This window comes from Anguilla rostrata, chromosome 5, assembly GCF_018555375.3.
Source record: "Anguilla rostrata isolate EN2019 chromosome 5, ASM1855537v3, whole genome shotgun sequence".
Lineage (NCBI taxonomy): Eukaryota > Metazoa > Chordata > Actinopteri > Anguilliformes > Anguillidae > Anguilla > Anguilla rostrata.
Window position 1 is genome coordinate 37115413 of NC_057937.1, and position 20693 is coordinate 37136105.

At 39.8% G+C, this 20693-nt stretch overlaps 2 protein-coding genes across 4 annotated transcripts in view; both read left to right on the plus strand.

Moving 5' to 3' along the window:
* Positions 1–6: 6 nt before the first annotated feature.
* LOC135255196 (UDP-glucuronosyltransferase 2B1-like) lies at positions 7–5497 on the plus strand. Its single transcript, XM_064336032.1, has 2 exons — positions 7–100; positions 1725–5497. The coding sequence occupies exon 2, from the start codon at positions 1753–1755 to the stop codon at positions 3328–3330; it is 1578 nt and encodes a 525-aa protein (XP_064192102.1). The 5' UTR covers positions 7–100; positions 1725–1752; the 3' UTR covers positions 3331–5497.
* Positions 5498–14776: 9279 nt separating this feature from the next.
* Positions 14777–20693, plus strand: part of LOC135255197 (neuroplastin-like) — a 28637-nt gene continuing 22720 nt past the window's right edge. For all 3 annotated transcript variants that reach the window (XM_064336033.1, XM_064336034.1, XM_064336035.1), the window contains exon 1: positions 14777–15017. In XM_064336033.1, the coding sequence (XP_064192103.1) occupies positions 14942–15017 (76 nt within the window). In that variant the 5' untranslated portion in view covers positions 14777–14941. The remainder of the gene's footprint in view (positions 15018–20693) is intronic.

Genomic DNA, 20693 nt, shown 5'->3' on the forward strand with positions numbered 1-20693 from the left:
TTTATTGTTCTCACTGATAGTTCACTCACTGGACTTATGGTCTATGGTTTATTTCCCCGGGATATGTATTATTTTAGCATTTAAGACTGAATCAGTGGTGGTAGGTACTATGTTTTTGTTCATACCTTGAGTTGTAATTCTGTGTACTATTTGCTGGAAACACTTCTGTTGTGAAATACTGTAGCATGTCGTGTACTTTAGCCTGCTGTGTCGATTCCATTTTTATTCTTTTTTTTTTTTTACACAGACACTTTCACGAAGACAGTCTAGATAAAAACTACTGAAGTTACATTTATAGTGGTGGGAATTTCAGATACTTTGAGTGACTTCAGTTAGTTTACGTTAAGGATAATTCAGTAGCACTTCTGTCTGTTTCCTTTCTTTTCTTCTCGTGAATGCATATCGACGCATTCCAAATACTTTTTTATCAGCTGCAGAGCACTGATTCACATTACGTCTGAATCCCATTCGCTGAACTTGTGGAGACATGCTCCTGTCAAGTCCATGAGCTCTTAGGGCTGTACCATTGTCAAAACCACATTTTTTGCGAGTGTTGTTGCACGGACTTTTGCTCGTTTGATCTACCCTCTTGTTAAATCAGCCGTGTTTGTAGGCTGAAACCGAGGGAATTACCCAAAATTAAGTTCAATGACGTAGGAAGGACCCTTTTGTAGGTAAGCTAGGGGCATGGTTTCCGTATAAAACCTACGAAAACAAGCTCTTTCTTTCCGTGATGGCCCGAATTGATTAAATGCACCAGCCTATCAATGCATTTTACTCGTGTTTGTTTACTAGCATACACTGCCCGCTAATTTTTCCGAAACTTCAAGCGCTTGCAGGCTACTGTTAATACAGTTGTGCATGCCATTTCAAACATTTCCCACTACGGCACATGAGATACTGATTCATTTAATAAATTTATGTTTTTAAAACGCTTGACCTGTGATTTTTACCTCTTTTTTCAGTTTGCCATGTTTTTCCCGAACTTTGCTTAGCCAATATTTTCTCTAACAAATGCCCAGCCTTATTCAAGCTGTAATTTTATGACATTGGAAGAACCTGCGATAAAAACGAACATATTTCATTTAATCTGACTCATCCCCCTCTCATGTCAGTTTCCTTTCAAAAGTAATTGGAATTCACTATACTGGTTATGTAAAAGCGTCAGCGCAACCTCTGGCAATTTAAAGTTATTACATGCCTGGTTCAGCTAGTGGATTACTCACCTCTACCTCTCTTGTCATGTACATTTGAGTTACGTTGCCGAGAGACGGAGATACAACATGTCATGAATTTATAATTCTCTGTTGAGTATCCTTGTACCACAAGCTGATGAAGGCAGTTACTACTATGAAGTGGAATCCCAGTGATTGTATTTTTGTCCATCTGTGGGGATGTGCTTAAACATTTTCAAGTGTGTCTAAGGAATCGCTTCCTATAGTATCATAAATAAACAGCTGTATATGGTGGACGTAAATGCCTGCTTTGAAAACATGGAACTTTGGGTCCACAGAGACCAAAAACTACTAAACTTTAACTTTTAGCTACTAAAGCTATTTCAGTATTTTTCTGTTGTTGCATGCCCCCCTTTCCATCCTTTTTTATTGTAAATAAAGTAATAATGATAACGACTAGCTATGAAGTAAAAAAAAAAAACTTAAAAAAAAGACTGTTGCATTCATGATGTATGCTTACTGCAATATTCCTGTATCTACATATTTCAGGTGTGATACTATATGATAATTGGTGGAGATGCATTCCTCAGCCCTCTTCCTGATTGTGCCTCTGATTTTCACACTGCCTGGTGTCAATGGGGGCAAGGTCCTTGTTTACCCAGAGGATGCCAGCCATTGGGTTAACATGAGACTCTTGATTGAAGAGCTACACTTGAGAGGCCACAGCGTTTCTGTGGTGCGACCTTCAGACAGCTGGTACATCAAGGAGACGTCCCCTCACTACACCTCAATCACAATCGATGGCAGAGGGGTATCTGAAGAATTTTTTGTCTCATTTGGGTCTAGATTGCTGCAGATACAAAGACAAAGCAGATCTTTTTGGACAAGTTTTAAACTAGGAATGGAGATGCTGGGGATAGGAACTGACATTGTAGCAAAGGAATGTGAAATGTTGATCCAAATGTTTGAAAATCAGGGACTGATGCAGTCTCTGCAAATTTCTCAGTATGATGTGGTTCTGACTGACCCTGTTATGGCTGGTGGGGTTCTTTTAGCCCATTACCTTAGTTTACCTCTTGTTTACAATGTTCGATGGACTGTAATGGGTGAAGGGCATTTTGCAATTGCTCCATCTCCATTGTCCTACGTTCCTATTCCAGGACAAGAGCTAACGGACACCATGAACTTTTTCCAGAGAATTGAGAACATGCTAACTCACTGTGTGTCGTGGTTTCATGTGGAATATAATATAAAACCTCTTGTCAATTCTTTGTCTCATCGCTATATTGGCTCTGAGTTAGACTTCATCCAGCTTGTTCAGGCAGCAGATATTTGGCTCATGAGGGTAGATTTTGTCTTTGAGTTCCCACGCCCCACTATGCCTAACGTTGTATATATGGGTGGATTTCAATGCAAACCTGCTAATCCCCTTCCAGAGGACCTGGAGGAGTTTGTTCAGAGCTCTGGAGAACATGGTGTCATTATTATGTCCTTGGGAACAATATTCAGTGAGCTTCCCCATGATTTAGCAGATGAGATAGCTGCTGCTTTTGCCCAGTTGCCTCAGAGAGTTATTTGGAGGCACACAGGGGACAGGCCTGCTACTCTGGGCAACAACACTCGGCTGGTCTCCTGGATGCCTCAAAATGACCTCCTGGGACATCCTAAGATCAGAGTCTTTGTTGCTCATGGGGGAACTAATGGAATTCAAGAGGCCATTTATCATGGCATTCCAATAGTTGGTCTCCCACTCATTTTTGACCAGCCTGACAACCTTAATAGAATGAAAGTGAAGGGGGCAGCAAAGATAGTGGATATTGTGACTTTAGACAGGAACATCTTCCTCAAGGCCTTACAGGAAGTGCTCTATGAGCCCTCCTATAGGATGAATATGCAGAGGCTCTCCATGCTGCACCGTGACCAGCCAATGAAGCCACTGGATCGTGCCCTCTTCTGGATCGAGTTTGTCATGAGACACAAGGGTGCCGCTCACCTACGCACAGAGTCTTACAGGATGCCCTGGTATGTCTACCACTCAGTGGATGTCATCGGGGTCTTGCTGGCTGCCATGTTGTTCATCTTACTGATTATAATGTTTGTTATCAAGTATCTGTGCTGCAGGGTGCTCTGTAAAAGAAAAATTAAACCTGAATAAGTGCTAAAACTTTTCAATTTTATTGACAAGAAAGAGGCTGCATGCCATTTTTACCTTCAGAAGGCCAATTATGGTAAATTCACCTTCAGGTTCCAAACTTTTCTCCCCAAACTGGCTCTAGAGGCAAGGCAAGGCAAGTTTATTTGTATAGCACATTACAACAAGGCAGTTCAAAGTGCTTTACATAAAACTACAGCTGCACAGATACTCAAGATGACAGAAATGATGTCTTGTGAGTAGAGCCCGACCGATATATCGGTTTGGCCGATATATTTGGCCGGTATCGGCCATTATTTGACTTTTTTGACGACATCGGGATCGGCAGTTATGCAACCGATGTGTCCCGATTTTTAAATAAGTATAACAAACAAAAAAAAACTGATTATTTATCTGTACTTGTCTGTTCGAACGTTGTAATTGCTGTTTACTAGAATTATCCAGTAGAGGGAGCTCTAATACAAGTGTGAACTGCAGCAGCTGACCCGCTACTTCTGTAATAAGACGTTTGTCACTCGTGCCTCATCCAATATTCTCCACTGCATGACTTGTCTGCACAGATTCGATTGCCGCAATAAAGGTATGTATATTTAGTGAAAGTTTTTAATTAAATGCGTTTATACGACCACTATGTTTATCAATCCTCATTATCAAGCGAGCGAGCTAGCTAACATATTTGGTTCACTTTAGCAAGCTAGCTGGCTAGCAAGCCTTTATGAAGTGGCAGTGAGCACATAAGCAGCGTAGGATCTACATTTCCAGAGGACATCACTGTATTCTCAAATAAATAACCAGCCAAAATAAAATGGTGATTGAATGCATCACACATTTGTTTTTTTATCTGAGATAATGATATTAGCTACTATATAATGCTGTGTCAATAGCCAACGCGTTATTGCAAGCGAGTGTGTCATCTAGTCACGCGTCATCGTAGCAAGCTAACCAGACAGTAAAAACGCCGATAAAATACTTCTAACGTGGATCATTTTAAGCCATTTTATCTAGATTTGTCGTGATAACATGAGAGAAGGATTGCTGTTGGAGAAGTGAATCAACCAACAGTTAGCGCGGGTAACCTGCACGAAAGCGCATTGTAGTTTTTTTCACCACCGAATTCTTATGGACAAGCCTCACGGTACGTATTTCTTCCAGTCAATTTAGTTTCATCTAAGGTTACACTTGATTCACTCATTAGCTCCGTTAGATAAAGTCTTACTCTTTGAGATCATGTAGTAGGAATAAAATAAGAAAGTATAATTCATTTACTGAGAGTAAATAAGAAATAAGGAGGCTATGTCAACAGCTAATGCGTTATTGCAAGTGAGTGTGTGTCATCTAGTCACGCGTCAGAGCGCATTGTAGTTTTTTTCACTGCCGAATTCTTATGGACAGGGAAGCTCGCTAGATAAAGTCTTACTCTTTGAGATCATGTAGTGGGAATAAAATAAGAAAATATAATTCATTTACTGAGAATAGATACTAAGAAATAATAACAAATTAATAACAACAACAACAATCATAATAATATTCATAAAAACACATGTTTGTAACTGGAAAACTGATTTTTTTTTAATACATTTTTTTATAGATGGCTGGAAAAGAAAGGAGTGAAAGCAACGTGTGGGGTTATTTTGAATTCACACCACTTGAAGATGGTGTTGATATTAAATTATATATATATATATATATATATATATATATATTGTCTTTTACATTTTTTTATCTATCAAAAAGTTATTTGTGTGTTTATTTTTATTTATTTGTTTGCTTATAAGTTAAATGTTCTCAAATACAGACACTTTGATAAAATATAACTTTTTCTAATTGATTTGAAAATGTTGCACTTTTTGACAAAATATCGGTCAAAACATCGGTAATCGGTGGGCTAGGACTCTCCAAAATCGGGATCGGCATCCGTCGGGCTCTACTTGTGAGTAATCTAGTAGTTGATGCAAATGCTCCAAAAAAAAAAAAAAAAAAACACTGAAGCCTTTCTAAAATATTGTAAAATTCTGTAATGTCTCCATCTGGTGGTCAATACATGGTAAAACTATTTACAAACTACTTTTGTAATTGGGGAAATTACCCATCTATTGTACATGTGATGAATATCAAAACACATTTTTTGACTTGCTGTAATAAGATAAATAAAAGATGTGACATGATGAGACCCATTTTAATCAAAGAGTAAGTGGCAACATTCAGGTGCTGTAAAGAGGAACTACAATGATGTCACCCAGACAAGTGCTGCTGTAGCCATGGAATTAACCATCTTCATGGAATAGCCTGCCTTCATAGAACAGCCCATTGCAAAAACAGGAACAATTAACCACACAATCATGCCCTGCATTCAGTTTATATCGAAAAGAGACATTTGCAAAAATGAAGAACTGCTACTTTTTCTTGTCGCACCATTGATTTTGTCCTCCCCGTACAATTTTAAACCGGGACAATTAGCAATGCACGTGTGCCCGCATTCGATTTCAATTAAACAGGGAGGGACATTTACAAATATGAGGTACTGCTTCTTTCCAGTCACAAAATTGATTTGGTCCCACTTTAAAACTCTCATATTTTCAATGTCTGCTAACCATGTCACCTCTAATTGTTAAAAGCTGTTGCATAGACTATAGATGCATGATTCCATGCAGTATCTTAAGATAATAATGGATTCAACAAGGCGAGAACCTAACTGACCGCAACAAGAACCCGTACTTCTCTTGGAGCAAGTACTGAAATGGAAGGCTGTGACAAGGGGTAACCTCAGCCCCACATTAACTTCTGAGGCCAGAAATTCAGAGGGTATCCAGAGTCACCCAGCAGATGACATCCAAGGGGACACGTAGTTCAGCACTAATAATGCAGCGATACCGCTCGCGGATAACACCCTTGAATTGTGCGTCAATCCCAGCAGAAGGTCCAGTATCCTGCGCTGGGGATCAAGCACCACTTGCACATTGATACTGCGCTACATTACATTACATTACATTATAGGCATTTAGCAGACGCTCTTATCCAGAGCGACGTACAACAAGTGCATAGGTTTCATGATGTAGAGGCGCAAAAGAAACACTAGAGTGAAGTAAGGATCGTAGTGCCAGAAGTGACCACATCGATCAGGACTCCAACCCTGTAGAGTAAGCTTGTTCAGCAAGCAAGAATCCTATCAAGTACAAACTAGCACTGGAATCACACCTAATCAGACAAAACAATCCTGCCAGATACACTAACATAATCAAATTATCCTAGCTAGGTACAGTACATGTGCCGGTTGACATGTATCTCCCCATTCTCACTGGTATCTATGATTATAATTATTGATACGCATATGTGTGCTGTCAGTAATTCCCACAACCTCGAGGAAGCCCACAATCTTCATAAAAGCCGCTTGGTTCTGACGGGTGAGGTCGGTAGGGAAATCCATGAACTGCCTGACAATGTTTGGTGCTGTGAGGGCCTTGATAGTGGCCTTTATGGCTCTACTAATTGCTGACTGTGATGGGCCCAAGTCATCACTTTTGCATTGTAGCGTTTTTCCAGTAGCCAAGGACCAGAGTGTTGTGCTGAGAGCCTTATTGCGTGCAGTAGGAGAAGATATAGCATGTCTAACAAGGCCTGTGACAAACAGAGAAGATATAGCATCTCTTACAAAACCCGTGACAAAGAGAATACCCAAACAGTCATGGTGGTACCTTTTCAACAATTCCTTGTCACCAACAATTTCCAATAGGGTGTTTGAAAAGTGTGTGGCCTCCGCTTCTGTGTGTGCATCGCTGCCATCTGCTGGTGACTCCCTGCAGAGTTAAGACACCTCAAAAGCTTGCTTAAATAATTTAGGAGCTAAGACCATTCTTGACCGATAAGAATCTTTATAGATCGTACTTATTTGTACTTTACTCTGAGCAGCTTTATTATATATAAATTATATCAACATGTGCTTAAATGTTATCTATATTTTAACTGTACAAATGAACTGTATGTTATTGCTGAAAAAATCTTGGTAATTGGAAGTGAATGTTTACACAAAGGGTATTACAGAATAAGGTAATAAAGTATTTAAAATATTCTGAAATTATAAAATGCTTTGTAATATGCTTAGTGTGTTTCCATACATTTATGCAACCTTGCTGACAATACTGATCTCCCACAGTAGAATTAGGAGGGGTAGCTCAGCACTTCCACATTGCGGACTGATCTCGAGTCCCTCGAATTGCAAAATGCTAGTTGCAGATGCACATGCACATACAATGAGCTGAAAAAGAAAGTCAAGGCCCTTTCAATTCTATGGTTTTGCATATTTATTTACTTATTTGTGGTTCAAATAAAAAATAAGTAATCCTTTCGTGTGCTAGTTGTGTGTCTTGTGAGGTTAGATTTATCGAGGACTTTTGAGAGTTGGTTATGTCCTAATATTTTTAACTATAGGACTGAGAGAGGGTGTACTTTCCTTTTCACATCAGTGTAACAGCCCTAACTGTCCAAAGTACAGAATAAGGAATCAAGGGTACGGGTGCATCAATACCTCTACCAGTGACTTGCTCATACTACAGCTGTCAGTGAAGCTGTTGAAATACTGATGGATAAATGCGTCTTCTCCTCATTTTAAAATTGAAAAACATTTCCACGTGGGATTTTTAGAGGGCGCAGGGTGATTTTGAAAATAAATGAGGGAAACTGACTGGATGCTACAGAAGTGAAGAGCCACAGTTTTTGACCTGGAAATGCAGGAGGCAAGCTCTTAAAACACATGACATAACAACTCACCTCGTCTCACTGAGCATAGTTACAGACAAAATAACAAAACTTGAGTTGTTTTTAAAACTTCATTGCACAAATTTAAACTGCTGTTCTCTGCCATATTTGATTTATCATGCTTCAGTCATGGTTCACTCTCCATCCTAGCAACAAGGGTTTGTGGACAACATAAGGCACACAGAATTAAAATTGCAGATCTTCATTGCTGATAAAAATGCAATAATTTTGTCTATGGGGCACTTTATCTATGGAAGATAAAATGCTTTCTGTTTTTTTTCTAAATTGGACTAAATGTTTTTTTTCCTAAACAGTTTTTCCTAAATTGTATTCATATGTGAAAAATAATATTCACGATTTTAAATATTATTATACTGGTTTAACTAAATTGGACTCTGACCCCTTACATTTTTGACACAAATAAAGATAATTCCACTGTGTGAATTATCCAGCACACTGGGCAAATTCCAACCACATGTTCTGCCTCCACATGCTCACGTTCAAGTTGAAGTAACCACAAGTAGTGTAAATGAGCTGTGCCAATGTTATCAGACTACAAATAAAATCTGTCTCTCCGGAGGGCTTGTCAAGGTATATTTCATGCAATAATGTTTTAAGGCAGCAATTTGTTTGCTACAGAGATGATATTTTTGGGCTATTTTAACATGCAAATATGCAATAGAAACACTAGCTAGATGTTCAGGGAATTTTTCTTTTTCAAACAACATAAGACCTGATTTATCAGAGTGGAGAGGAAGACGTGAAAATAACTACTACAGTTCACAGGAAATAAATGTGATAGGGGTGACAAACTGCTTGCTTGTGTGTTGGACACTCCCCAATACCATATGTGTGTGTCTCCATTGAGTCATCCTTCCCTGCGATGGTGTCAACACTCCTCTTAACACACACTATGGACCAGACAATGGCAAGATCATTTTTACTCAGAGAAACTACTTCACTGCCCGTTCTCTTGCTCGTTCACTTTGAGATCGAAAACACCAGCAGAAGGTCAACTCTCGTGCTGTTGATAATATTTGTGAAAAAGCAAAAATACAAGCTCAAGACAGGCACTTTTTATTTGGTAGTGACTCTTCAATACCCCAATCAAGGGAATCAGATGCACCTTAGTACAATAATGAGATATATTTCAAGTTTTTTCATCCATTATTCAGACACAAAATTCACAAAGCCAATACAGTATACTCTGGCTTTGCTAGAAAGTAAAAGGGTGTTTTAAATATGTAATCATTTAACATACTTGTATAAATTACAATCATTCTGAAGTAAAATCCATTAAATCAGTCCATTAAAAGTCAGAGCAGACTTGTTCATAAAAAAGAGAAAAGGTTCCCTTAAGAAATTACAAGGCACATTTACAAAACAGTGATGATACATAATACATTACACATAATACATACATTATTACAGCAGTGATAAAGAAAACCTCCAAATGTGACTTAATAGGCAAAGATGAAATGCAGCCAGACAATTCACGTCATCTCGTAACTGTCTGCATCCTGGTTTACTTCTTCTTGCGTGCAGCTTTGTTGGATCACGTACACGATGAGTCCCACACAAATAAACATGAGCAGAGCTATGCCTATAACCTGGAATATAAAGCAAACAGAAAACATAGGCATCAGTTTAAATCCATTTACCTTAATAACCTACAAAAAATGGAACTTTTGAGTTTCAGCCAAATCACATAAGTAGGCCCGTCCCTTTGCGACCATCTCCATTAATATGGGAAGGGACTGGCAATCCTACATCCCCAAGGTGCATTTTGCCAGCATTTCCTTTCACTCGGATGTCCAACAGCTGAGCTGAACAGTCATTGTTTCAGAGGAGTAGTGCCCAGTTCATTCGGACAGACTGGCAGTTGTATGACTCCACCTGCTAAGGCACTGTTCTGGTGTGGATGAGCTCCAGAGTCTGGCATCCTGATGGTATATTACTGCTGTTGCAACACTCAGGGAGTACGGGATCTCAGTGAGCAGGTCAAGCAAACGATCTGCATGAACAAGCTATTAAATGTCCTTCTTTGACTCAACATCTGTGCAAGCCTAACTTGTGAATTGCAGAGTAAAAATATTCAGGTGCTTGAAATCACATGTGTTGAGGGTTCATTCCTATCTCCATCATTCTGAATTGACAGAAGCAGATGCAGTGAAGAGCACAAACACACAAAGTGGCCATTCCGAACTAAGCAGGGCATATAAATATGAGTTTTTACTGTTGCCATCACACACTACTGGGCAGAGTCAGAAAAACTTTGATTAAAACTGATATCACTGGGTGGTGTTTGATGTGAAATCTTTTCAGTGTGGATTATCTTGCTATGTCTCATATAAACCTCACATTATATGAGACATAGTGAATTTTTCTTCATGACAGCTTTGGTGCTAAGTGCTATAGTGTCATTAAAGAACTAATTCTACAATTAGGGGAATAAAACCAATGGCACATTTAGTTATGCAAAATAAGTAATGACAGCAATACATATGACTACTAACTGATCAAGTCTGAAGGCTCCAGATGCATTTTTGGTTAAACTTGAGTCACTTTAGGCCTCTGCTAAATCAAACTGCAATGCATTTGTCTCACAGGAGTAGGTTTCATTTCAACTTTGGGGAGACACACTCCTGGACCACCAAGGGGTCTCCCTGCCCCCACCCAAAACCTATGCGTATGATTTGTCCGTAACTTTGAGTAAAGACATTACTATGTGTCAGCAGCTGCCATTTAATACTGGGTCTGGACTGGACACATCTGGTCAGTCACTTCTACATGTCCTCATTGAAAGAAATGTGCAGTCACATGTGTGTTTGTACCAATGCATAGCAAAAAGTACATTCGTCATTAATAGAATTATTTGTAATACAGACTGCATTTCAAAGAACTAGGTGTAAGTACAGGGCCTCATATCTAACATTTAGTGTCAAGAGTAGCTGGCCTTCAATTGTTTAAGGCCAAATTAAGTCGCAAACTGCCTTCTTGTTAAGTCTTAGTTGAAAACAAACACCTCCAACAGTGCAATTGTTTTCACAGGGCCTCAGAGACCTCAGAAGTGATGATCATTCAGTACAGGGACAGAACATGTAAAATTTGGATAATTAACCACCTCATTCAAACTTTAAGAACTGGTCAGTTCTAATGAAAACATTGTGGTACACAGAATTGTGTTGGGGCCAGGACCGATCCAGCCCCCCAAAGGAAGTCCTGAGAACAAATGCAGACAATAAAAACACAATAAACATGTGGGTACAGCAGTACCTGGAGCGTTCCTCACCTGAGAGAGAACAAATAATTCCTGAGAGTGCTCCATCAGCTCCTGCTTCTGTGTGACGTTGTCGTCGCCTGTGGGCTCGCACCATTTCTGCGGGCCAGCTTTATCAACAATAACAAACCTGCCCTTCCAGTCCGTCTTCGCGCAGGTATAGTACTGGCCATCGAGAAACAGAAGGATCAGCCACACGAGCGCAGGAACCAAGCTGGATATCCGCATGTAGTTCTGGCATCCTTGTATTATGACCATGAGAGTAATAGCCATGACAGCTGGGATGACGAAGAAGGCGGATGAAAACAAAGCATTCCATTTAGGATTGCAGGGGCACTCAAACTCCAGCTCCACGAGCTTCTCCAGTCCCATAAGGATGAAGCTAAAAGCCGCATTCGAGACCAGAGGGCTGTCGCTAAGTTCATTTTTCAATATGGTAAGCCATTGTTTTCTCCTTTCCATACTAACTACTACACAAAATGAGATGTGTAGAACTGAAAGCTCTGACCGAAAGTGCCATTTGTGAACGCATTTGCAGCAGTTCGGTGACGCGTGGCTAACTGGAGTGGGGCCTGCCCTCCAGGCAGGATACCACGTTTTTTGTCCCATTGGTTTACAACAAAGGAAGGTGTGTTTGCAGCACCTACGTTCCACCAACTGACTGGCCGAAATGGAACGGCAGGCGTGGTTACTTTTAAATCGTATCCTCCCTCGGACATTGTAGAGGGAAGAGACTAAAGTGGAGGGAAAACCAGTGAGCTCTGTAATTGGATGTGCGCATAAGCTTATTTCCACTATTGGCAACACTGCAAGCGGTCAGTTTCATACAGGGTGTGAGATGAATGAATAAAACCTCAACATAAGCTGTTTATTTAATTACAACTAATTATTTCATTTCTTTTTTATTCCTGAAATTTTAGGTCAGTTATATTAAGTATATACTAAGTATTAATTAGATGTTCATGCCATAATCTGTAAATACAATAAATCAGTATAAATGCATATACATTATGTTTTGTCTGGGTTGCGGTGTTCAGAGCTATATTCAGCCATATTTACCGTTATGTGGAGCTATGCATCACTCCTTGACATCTAAATTCTTATTTTTTAGGAAAAAGACTTTCAAACTTCCTATGGACAACATAATGTGAGTGAAATGTGGTATCATTTAATCAACATTATATTAATATACACACAAAAGGAGCAAGTAATAGTTTCACTGAATAGTAATGGTTCCACATTCAGTGGAAGTGGATGGCAGTCTTGGCAGAATGCTGCCATATTATTCATAAAGAAGAATACATTTTGTTTCTCTTTAACACATGAGTATTTCACACAAGGGGAACAGTGAGAAATCCTCAGTGATATTTACCATTTGTGCCACACAATCATTTTGTAACATCCAAGTAAAGAACACATTTTGAAATTGCAGCATGAAATTATGACGTTGAGCAAAAATGAAAAAGTACATAATGCACTTAGTACAATCAACTAAATGTGATATTTACTTGATTACACAATACATATAATTTTATTTTATTACTGCATATAATACTTTTTTTTTACCCTTACATAATTTAAACGTAATACTCACCAGGGCTCGGATTACATGGCAGCCGTATGGACATTGCCTACCCTACATTTTGACACATCGTCCTTTAAAAAAGCAGCCTGCATGTACCTGCAAATACCTTATTTGTTCCTGCACTTCCGGTTTACACCACCCCTACTTCCGGTTTTATCAGAATACAAATACAATTTTTTTTTTTTTTGAACAAATACAGATATGGCATCTCCCTCCATACCTACTAGTTATAATTGTGAAACTGTCCCAAAATTTTGAATGAGTTGATTTGAGACCCACCTCTTGAGTGTAACTTGGTTTTGATAAACTTTTCTGGACAGTGTAACCTTTGACCAATAAACTTTTTTTGCATGATCATTGCAATTAGTAACTGTATCGGTTCCTTTCGTGCACCTGCACTTTGCACAGCTAGCTACCCTAAAACCTTACAATAAAATGGCTCCACAAGGTCATGATATCTGAAATATTTTGTATCTTGCATCCTCACAGCCAAACAGGTTCAGGTTGAATTCTAATTTCACACATAGGCCATTATCTACACCGACATGGGTTATAAATAAGCAGATAAGTTCATATTTACACAGAAGAATATAAATATTTTTACTCAGCACTGTAGTCTACACATTTGAATGGATTTACAGGGGAATTAAATTAGAAGCGGGAAACTATAAAGCAAGACATGTTGCTGCACTGTGCAAGGCATCCGTACCGAGTGGTGATATGTGAATTTCATTGTTCTGTTTCTCATGAAATGTGCATTCTAGGGTCTGCACACGCGCTGCAGTTATTTCAGCAGCTCTGTAATTTACGGAGGAATTCCACATTTCACCACATAGGGGTGCTAGTGTAGTTCAGAAGTATTGTCAACTATGTCTTCTTTAAGTAATGGGAGTTCTGTATGGTATTCTCTTACTGAACATAATCCAGGAAACAATGTTACATCTTGCCACTACAACATCTAGTACCACTTCTCATTTCGAGAATTTAATTTAAAATACATACTAAAAAGTATTTGCTCTGGGAGAATGCTTGTAATGTGTCGTGGTATGCTTTGAAAGGTAGAATAACAAATAAAATATAATTTGAAACCAGTGGTGGTTTTAAGTGAGCACATTCACCTGGTTGAATCCCACTAAAACACATAACACAGATTAATTGAAAATATGTTAGTCTTTCAAAATGTCACAACAAATTATAGAAACCTGCCCATTTAAAAGGATTAACTAACCCTGAATATCGGACTTCTGCCATTCCAAAAGAGCAGTCATGGAATACCAATTGATGTGCAAGAATGAATAACACCAAAACAGAATTATGTTTTAACTTTTAAAAAAATATTTTAAATGGCACAGCAAATAAAACAACAAACTATATTGAAAATCACATCAAAAAGTGTCACAGTGACAATGTTTATATCATGCCTTGCTTTAAAATGTGCGGAATAATAATGGTCTTAAAAGTCTGTAGCCTAGCCTATATCTCAATTATTTTCGCTTCTCCACTAAAACATTATGCCTAATAGCCTACCATAATCTGCAGAACGACTTGCTAAAATGCTACGTTACTTTCCCAGTGAAATAGTGAAATTACCACCTTTCTGGAATATTTTAGAAATTAATTTATTCCAACCATACCTGGCATGAAAGTCATTACCCGACGAATGTTTCACGTTCTCTTGCCTCCGTTGTAATAAAAACAGCATGAAAATGCTGTAAACGCAGCTTGGCGCATCCTTAAACGCTACATCGGAATACCCTGAGTGATCACTGATGATTAAGTGTGTGCTAGAGTGAACCCATTTAAACCTCCCGCCCCCTCGCTCCCTTCTCTCTTGGCCCCAGATCGGCCCACTCAGCTGGCCCACTGCGTGATGTCAGAAAAACGTCACACAGAGGAGGCCTCACATGAAGTAGAGAGGGGAGAGGGGGCGGATTGGGGCGCAACCATCTCCTCCCACACCCGTCCGGTGTAGTCACTTTACCGACCGAAGACCAGCAATGATGCCCTGTTCAATAATGTTAGCGGTGGTCTTGTTCGGCGTGTCGATACTACGCTCCGTTTCGGCTCAGAACGGTAAGAATTGTTATTATGTTTATACATGACAGCGGCTTCGTAATGGTTTTGGTTAAATGGTGCTGGTTCGAGAACATTACCTGATGCTGAGGATGCGCGTTGTCACGGTCAAATTCGAGGGTTTGTTCTCTATCACCGCTGAATATGGCACGACTTGCTCTGAAGGAAATAGCCTGTTATTATCTAAATAAAATAAATACTGCCTGCCTCCTGGAGAGGGAGAGATTTGGCCTGTTTTATGCATTTTGCAGTTTATTGTATTTGCGATTTGTGGAATAAAGGAAGAAGAAAAAATGAGTGCATCAAAACTAGCCTGTCTGCTAGGTGTCATGAATTCAAAGCTGGTGCAGAGCTAGCCAGCTGCTTGGCCATCTGTGCAGGGCAACGTTATAGTTTAGCGTATAGAGCAATTTCAGAACATTGTAGAACCTTATAATTAGACTAGGTACTTTTCGGTTACAATTTTAGGTTGCATTCTCATGCTATCAGATAGGCTTGAAATTGAACAGTTCCTGTCGAAGACTTGGGGGTGATTGGTTCTGTCGCAAGGTGTAACATCATGGGGGCAGGGGTCCCACAATGACATTTGAATTTTGAACAGCAATGAAATGTGAAATATTGCAACATACCTTCTGCATGTCTCTGCTCATATGTCAGTCTAACGAATTGACCAATCCTGTCAATGAACCTGATTTACAGCAGTGACCTGCCTTCTGCATTCAGAGGCCTCTGGCTTGGATCTTCTACTATTATTTCTAGTGAGGATGTGGGCCAAGTGGCACCGGGCTAAGGATTTGCCAAGCCTGATGCAGCATGGATCAATGATCCCTCTGCGAGCTAAGCAGTTGCATTAACATGCACCAGATACAGAGGTAATCATAATGATCATGACTGACATCACTTGGGTGAACTAAATAGCTATGTTTTGAGGCTTGGATCTGCTGGCTGCTTTACATGGCAGTACACTAGCTGTCCACTGTGATGCTCATTCAAGATTCAGCATTTTCATCCAAATTCCAAGTAGATTAGTCATAGGCCTAAATTGTAAGAGCAAACAGGCAGGTGGTGCATATAAGTCTTTCACACACGCCATGTATTATTTGGCTTTGCCGTAATGCTTGGTTCATATTTATTTATGTGCCAAATTAATTTAGATGAACCAATGATGATCCTGAACATTATTTTTTATATTTTAATGCATATAACAGGATATGTGGTTTTGGTGAAAATGGGGAATTGCTGAAATACGCTCAGGGGGCCTTCCTGACTGCTGATCCCTTTTCAATTTGACAACAACATGAAAAAATGAAATTTAAAAAATGCGTAGTTGGGCACAACGGCCGCTTCCTTGGACAAACTCAATCAATGCAACTAGTGTGCACTTACTGCAGAGCTCTTTAGCTGTGATATAGCCTCATTGAGACACCGAGGTTTGTGTTGTTGTGACAACTTTTAATAAAAGAATTTATATTTTAAAGCAGGTCAAACAGAGCTTCTGTGAGATCATCACTGACATCACAACAGTAATGCCTTACAGTACTACAGGAAACATTGTGCATGTGAATATAGTTTTAATGTGCCCCGACAGCAAGACAGGACCACTGCCTGAACAGCCTGTCATGATTAAAACCTCATCAGTACTATCCTATACTATAGGCAGTCCATACCCTCCTTGAATATAACTGATCAGCCTCTCCTCTTCAATCTTCAGATCTGTAACTCAGCCAAGGTAGTGGCCTGTAGCCCTGTCATACAATCAAACTCTATGCCATGAGCGTGTGTGGGTGGGACACAGGTGATCTCTTTTTTATGTTGAGTGTCAAGTGGTGAATATTTACTTTAATCACAGCACAAAATCTTTACGTGGTTTTGATTTTAAAATTTTTTTTTAACTTTGCTGTAAAATCATGCATGTACAGTGGATTTTTATAGACTTTACACACCCACACACACACACAAACACACACACATGCACACACTGTGTTTGTTAATGTCTAATTTGTTCCATTAGACACCACCAAACCAATTCATTTGGGAGAATTATTGCACGACATGATCCATGCTAACCACTCTGTTCTCTAAATCAACAGACCGTAACACGGTTCTTAATGCAAAAAGCCAACACATGCATCACCTCAGCCGGAATATTTCGAGAGGTCAATTCCTGCAAGTAAGGAGGAACTGTAGCACAGAGGAGGAGTTTGAATTAAAAGCTACTGTATGTCTTTATATAACAAATTCAAAAATAGAGGTTACAGCAATCAGATTCTGTCCACTGCATTAGATGAGGCACGTTCTAAGAGTAGAGCCTCTCCCCTAATAAAATAAATAAAAAACGGAAAATGATAGATCTAAAATGCACTTTTCCACACGATATAAGTAAAAAGAATAATAAGCAAACCCTGGTCCATTCTACAAAGTGATCCTACCCTTCGACAGTCTATCGGTGTACATCCACCACAGATGGGTTGGATGGATGAGTTACTAACCTGAAGGACTATTGTGCTACATCATTGAGTCCATAGCCCAAATTCTCCTATTGGCTATTTGCCCCTTCACATGATCTTTGTACTCCCTGCTCCAACGCAACAAATATAAAGACCTTCTCTCCCCCACGGTCAGGACAACGAATCAAATGGAAGGTTTAATCGATCGCACCACCACAGGAGCTGTATACATGTGGACATGCCCATGTGGCATGTCTTATGATGGCCAAACAAACCTTGCTCTAAATGATCACATAGCGGAACACAAAGAGGCTATAAGAGATGGTAACCTAGGCTATGCTACCGAAAAACGTTATGCCTATGCTAATCATGGTTCCTCTTCTCATACAGAAAGAGGTGGAGAAATTGTTATTACCCAAAAGGGAGGCCTATTGGGTTTGTGCCTTCAAACAGTCACTTTAAACTTCTTGGTTTAAAAATTAAATTAATTGTGATTCTCTTATTTATTCCTAATGTATGTATTACAGCCATAGAGTCTCTGTTCTTCTTAGTCTAGTATTGTTGTAATTTTTCTTTATTCTGGACTTCTGTGCTGTAAAAAAAGAGTATGTTTAATATCCTGTCTGTTAACTGTCACTTGAAGTGTCCCTGCCTTATGCACAGATGTATCCATTCAGTGTTAATGACGCCCTTCACATCGTGATAACATCACTGTTGTCGTCTCTTTTGTCTTTACGTTCTAATGATGAGTCTATCTCGGAAATGCTTTGGCGTTCTTATGGTTCAATAAATATTCTGAAAGGGTGTTGCTGTCCGAACATGTCAAATGGTGAGCATTTATTTTAATCATAGCATAAAATCTTAAGGAGGTTGTAGTTTTTTATTTAGCTTTGCAGTAAAATCATGCACATACACAATGTGCATACACCAATGTGTTTGGTAATGTCTAATTTGTTCCGTTAGACACCACCAGACTAATTCTTTTAGGATCAATATTACAAGACAAGGTCCATACATACTATACTCTTGCATTTGATACTGTATTGACAGTATGAATGAGTATCTGGAACAATCCAATCTGAGCAGGAACGGGTTGTGAGGACTCAAGATTCTGGAAGCATAGGAGCTGCACTGTACTCAGCATATGACCATTTTGTTGCACATGAGCAGATCCTTTTAATAGAATGGGACAGTACAGGGAATCATGACATTAATGTCCTTTTGTTAAAGTGAACCCATTAACTCTTAATCGAGAGCACTGCTTCTTATATCGCTGCCCTCCTCCTTGTGACTGACCTAGATGCATTTGTGTGAATCTGTGTTCAGACGTTGTAGTGTTAATTGTGCATGTGAACGGCTTCTTTAGATACCTAAAGAGACAAAATCAGCTGCGTCCTTGTGCAATGCAGATAGATGTTATATTTGTCGGCAGGCGGTACTTTCTAATCAAATATGCAAAGATGCTAGTTTGGTTTGTGGCCTCTTAGATCTAGGTGGAGCCTGAGGAGACAGGGCTGCTTGAATGTCACACTGCCCCATTTTAGATGTGCACTGCAAAGAGAACCTGCATCGGCAGGAAGACAGCCAGCTTGCTGGGAGCCATATAGTTTTTTCTCCTTTCACTTATGGACGTGGTCTGAACAAAACTGCCATAATACACTGGGCCACAAGACACTCAGTTACTCTTGGACGGTATATAATCAAATGCAGGTATACAAAATATCAGTAAAGATGCTGTAAAATATATGGAGAAAATGAGATCTAGCTGCGAACACGACAGCGTATTTTAAACTACTCAATACTGGAAGATTTATGTCGAACATGTATGTAAATGAACATATATGTAAATATAAACCAGCAAGGGAAAAACTAGCCTATATGAATAGATGACACAGAATATGCCCTTGTTTCAGGGTTGGGCATTGCCTTTGTCAGCTGTAATGCTTAGCGTTCAGCACTCCTGTGATGCGCTTGGGTACCAAGTGTGTCACCTTGGCCATTGCTACCAAAACTGAAATCTAGGACACCAAACGCAGATTTCAGATGCAAAAATATAGTTTGGTCATGGATTTAGTCAGCACTGAGACAGAACTGGGAGAATATTCTGGTAAATCGATTAAATGCGAAACCACATTAAAGCATAATAAAATGTGGCCATGTTGACAGGTAGTGCTGTGCTGTAGACCTGGCAGCATATGCCTGTACCACATTGTGGGTTCAGGAAGTTGATTTTGCTTTACTACTTTAAACAGATTAACACATTTGAACTGAAGACAGTTGTATGTTAGTATGTATCACTCTGACACAGTAATATTACCAGTTTTAATTCTGTGTTGATTCAGCTCTTAACAGATAACATTTGGTCCCACTCTAGAATGTGGGACCAGATGTTGTCTGGTAAGAGTTGAAGTAACACTGTTGGTGTTGAATTAACACTGGACATTTTACTGTGTACAACAACTCTCCACTCACCTCAACTCTTCCACGTAGGGTTTGTTCACCACAAAGTACTGCTAACATGGATTAATGTAAATGCCTGTGGAAATAGAGCTATACATGTGCATAGGTAATGGGTGATTTAAAGTAAATTAAATAACATAGGTGCTTTGTGTGATGTTGAGAGGTGCAATACAGAGATTCGTGCAACCACAGCAAGTCATTGGAAGCGACTGTTAAACCCCTATGTGGATTTGCACGTATAGGACCAGGAAGTCCAAAATACTCACGTAATGTACTATTAATGCAAACGTACTGTTTGGCGTAGTGCCTGTCAGTGTCGAATGAAACACGGTGCAGCATTGTCCAGCATTAAGCGGAGTCAGCCCGCTTCCTGCCAATGCGCCGAATACCACATTGTTGAAACTTCGAGTTTTATGGCGAGCGCTGCGTGCAGTCGAACCTAGAGGAGTGCAGGCTCGTAGCCCCCTGAGACACGGCCGCTTAAGAAACCGGCGGGATCATGCCGGCCGCTGTCTCTGTGCTGGGACCGCGGGGTGGCTTAGGGGCAGGTGCCAGTCAGCTGACTCACAGGCTGCATCGTAATGATGAATGCCCCCCCCCCAGGGGAGCTACCATTTCTGTCTGCCCGTCTCAGCGTGCATCAGAGGCAGGGCCGGATATAACCCGTCACCGAGAACCAGTACCCAATTTCCGTTACCGGCACCACCCTGGGTCCTCCCACCCCCCTGGCCTGATGTTGGAAGGAAGCCTATTAATAAGCCGATCAAAG